Consider the following 3644-nt stretch of genomic DNA (forward strand, 5'->3'; position numbering starts at 1 on the left):
ATATAGATAAACACCAATCGCAAGGGATCACGATTATCAAAAATTACGGCATCACAGCTGCGAGCTCTTCAGGCGCCACTACTATCAGGTATTAGGTAGGAATATTATGTGCTACAGAGGTGTTATTTATACGAGCTCTTCATCTTGTCGGGATTAATTTAGGGAAACATGAACCTTTAAGCCTTCTTCCTATTTAACCTTAATGCATGCACACTTCAGATATTGTTACCCCACAAAATATATTGGACCCTTTATAATTCAGGAACAACACAAACATGCCTCTTTTAAAACCTAACTACATATTGATATCCCCTTTTCTCCGTCCAACAAGAACATTCTTGAAAGTATGTTCTCAATATCCTATTTCTAGAGCTCCACATCAGCCGTTTTCTTCATCTTCCCCCGGAGCGCATGCTACCACACGAGATCCCCCGAACGCTCCTTCTACGGAAGCAAAGAATCTCCGTACCGGATTAGAGGCACCTACATTTCTAGGAACAAAGAAACGGCTTCCTGAATTTAATCTTGCAGACCATGTTGTACTCGTATCCGGTGGTGCTGGTGGCCTTGGATTAGTTCAATCTGAAGCCCTTCTTGAAGCAGGAGCAATAGGTAACCGTTCCCAATCCTAGATAAATGCAGTATACGAACTAACTGGATTTAATATAAAGTCTATGCCCTTGACCGCCGCGACCAACCTCCTCCAGAGTTCGAGGAAGCCTGTGACCGCGCCGAAGAAACATTAGGCACTAGATTACGATACCGGAAGATTGATGTTACCGATGAGCCTGGGCTTCGAAAAGTAGTTGCAGATATTGCCGAAAATCATGGAAGAATAGACGGTCTTATCGCTGCCGCAGGTATCAATAAGGAGGGAGACTCTTTGGAATACACAGCCGAAGATTTCAACAAGATCCTGCAAGTCAACGTCACTGGTGTTTTTTCAACGGCACAAGCAGTTGCCAAAGAAATGGTGGACCGGAAAACCGGGGGGTCTATATGTTTGATTGCTAGTATGAGTGGAACAATAGCTAATAGGGTAATTAACACCTCCCACGGTTGTAAGCCATTGTACGAGCTAACAAGAACTCATGAATTGTAGGGTCTTGTTTGTGCTGCATATAACTCTTCAAAGGCGGCAGTATGCCAGTTGGCTCGAAATCTAGCGTCTGAATGGGGGAAATTCGGAATTAGAGTAAACTCAATTTCACCTGGCTACATCATCACTCCCATGACGAAGAGTGACTTTCTATCATCCCCCGAGAGAGAGCATGAGCTTAGTGACGGTAATATGCTCGGCCGGCTCAGTCAGCCAGAGGAGTACAGGGGCGCTGGTGTATTCTTGATCAGCCCTGCTAGTAGCTTCATGACAGGTGCAGACCTGATCATTGACGGAGGTCATCATTCATGGTAGATCAATACTGGATAGTTTCCTATGTCTTAGTCCTTATTCTGTTTATCGCATTTGGGGTAGCAATCGGGTGGAGGCGAATTATTGGGACTGGGTGGATGAACGGAACAAAGAGGAGACAGAAATTTGAAACAAGAGCAAGCAAGGTTTTTCTCGCGATATTGTTGGTAAAAGTGGGTCGAATGGAGAGTTAGAGTAAGATGGTTTCTTTTGTTTCTGTAATTGTGTACTTGTTTAGCTGTAGTGCAGGACTTTGATGGCTATGAAATACCCCAATACGTGTTTAAAGGGCAAATATTTTTCTTTTGGAAGAGATGAAACTTCATGAGGATAATTGATTAGCTCATAGGATCGTAGGTAGTCTGAAACCAGGATCGAAGATCGTACGAGGCCTGGATGGATAAAATTCTAGATGTTACAGTTGGGTGTCAATCTAGTAAAACCACGCGGATTCGCACAGCCAAATCCTTATTCCGAAGAACGACACACCGGATAAACTCCAAATCTTCCTAAAGCTCAAACAACCTTAGTGAGGGCCCAGAATTAATTTTCGACCATTTTTCCCATCAATTGGAAGCTGGAGAGTGCGGTAGCGAACTGGTGAGGCCTTGTTGCGTTGCCACACAGGTCCCTTTTATTAGATCGACACCCAATAATGCATATGGTAAGGAAAATCTAAGCTGTGAAATCTCCAAGTTTTCTTTTTCTTTTTTGGTTTAGTGGTTCAAGCTACCACATGTTACCTGTTATTCAAAAAAATGTAGGTAACCTATCCGTTACATTTTTCACGATGTCGAGTGATTTATCGTGATGAGGTATTTACCTAGGCTTTTGTCGGTATTCTGGCATTCAGGCGTAGCCCAGCTAAAACCTTCAGCCGAAACTAAGAGCATGTATCTCTAATGTGTACGCAGTAAGCACAGATCGATCAAATAATTCAATTGATGCGTTATTTGATCTCGTAATTATGAAGAAGTGGCGACATATCATATCATGATCAATATGATTCCATACCCATGCATGGCAGTTTGGAACATTAAATCGAGGCCTTGGAGTACGATTCAGTGCCGATTTCCGGCAGAAATGATCACCAGTGTTGAAATTCAGTGGGTACGTAGTCATATGGATCCAATACTCAGTACAAGTGATATCGTGCGGGGTCGGTGGTGGAATTTGTTTGGGGCATGCAGGATCTGGAAGCAACAGGTGTGAAAATTTCCCAAGAGAGTAAGAATCCAAGCCTATCTGAGTGATATCATAGTGATCCCATTGTAGCCCCGTGACCTCTAAACGAGTGTCTGATTACGGACGAAAAGGTCTGTGGAGTTTTTAAAGTTTCCTTCATGAATGACTTCTTTTAATAGCCACCGAATCTTTTCTTAGAAACCCCCAAACCTCGTGTTTGTTGAATATATGTGAAGTTGATACAGGTATCTTGCTAACTCGTGGAATTGCACGTACGTATACATCATATGTGCACTTATCATCGTGCAAAAATAAGTGCACGATTTTCTTTGCATTCACGGCTCTTCCCATAAACCTTGATCAGAGAAAAACGTCGTGTCTCAATTCCTGTACACAGGATACGGATATTTTTGGAAATACTGTGTTGAAGGCTGAAGAAGCACGCCATAATGTTCGCTTGTTTGCCTTTGGATATCGAAACTTACTTCTTGGAGACAAATATTGATGTGTAGTGGCCCGCAAAATTGCCAATGATTGAATTGGTAAGTCTCCGACACCGCAGTTTTTTTACTATTTCTGATATCATACATGCGTACACCACATCCCAAAAGTTTCGATTGAAAACTGTAGTGTCCACACAATCGACCATATGAGAATTGATATAGGTTTAACGTCCTGTGTGATGGGATAGTTTAGCGAGCTGGTATCAGTCAATTGAGATGGATGTATCGGGAAAATTCAATAATTGCACCTTGTGGTCAGGTCAGAGGTTCTTATTATTATATCTTTGATCCTTTGATTATCTAGTGCTTGTCAGACGGGATTACCCGTGACAGTTAATTGTGTACTACTCCATATACTTGGCTGGTACGTATAGTCGTAACTCGACATCCCTCTCATCCTCTGACAACGCCTCGTCAACACCGCCAAGACTTGACGAGAGCGGGGTATCCTCTCTAATAAAGACTTTTCTTTGGCTTCACCACCAAAGATTAGTCGCACCGATCCTTTTCCTCCCATGACTCGGGTCACATAAAAAGGAGTGACA

The 3644-nt window shown here is 42.7% G+C and overlaps 1 protein-coding gene across 1 annotated transcript; it reads left to right on the plus strand.

Annotated features, from left to right (window-relative positions):
• Window positions 1-275: 275 nt before the first annotated feature.
• Window positions 276-1414, plus strand: H6S33_012151 (uncharacterized protein; the record flags this gene model as incomplete). Its single annotated transcript, XM_044843531.1, has 3 exons — window positions 276-612; window positions 672-1039; window positions 1103-1414. 3 exons carry the CDS (start codon window positions 276-278, stop codon window positions 1412-1414), a joined length of 1017 nt encoding a protein of 338 aa, XP_044695819.1.
• Window positions 1415-3644: the final 2230 nt, after the last annotated feature.

Source organism: Morchella sextelata, assembly GCF_020137385.1.
Source record: "Morchella sextelata strain SCLS chromosome Unknown scls_7, whole genome shotgun sequence".
In the NCBI taxonomy this organism is placed as follows: domain Eukaryota; kingdom Fungi; phylum Ascomycota; class Pezizomycetes; order Pezizales; family Morchellaceae; genus Morchella; species Morchella sextelata.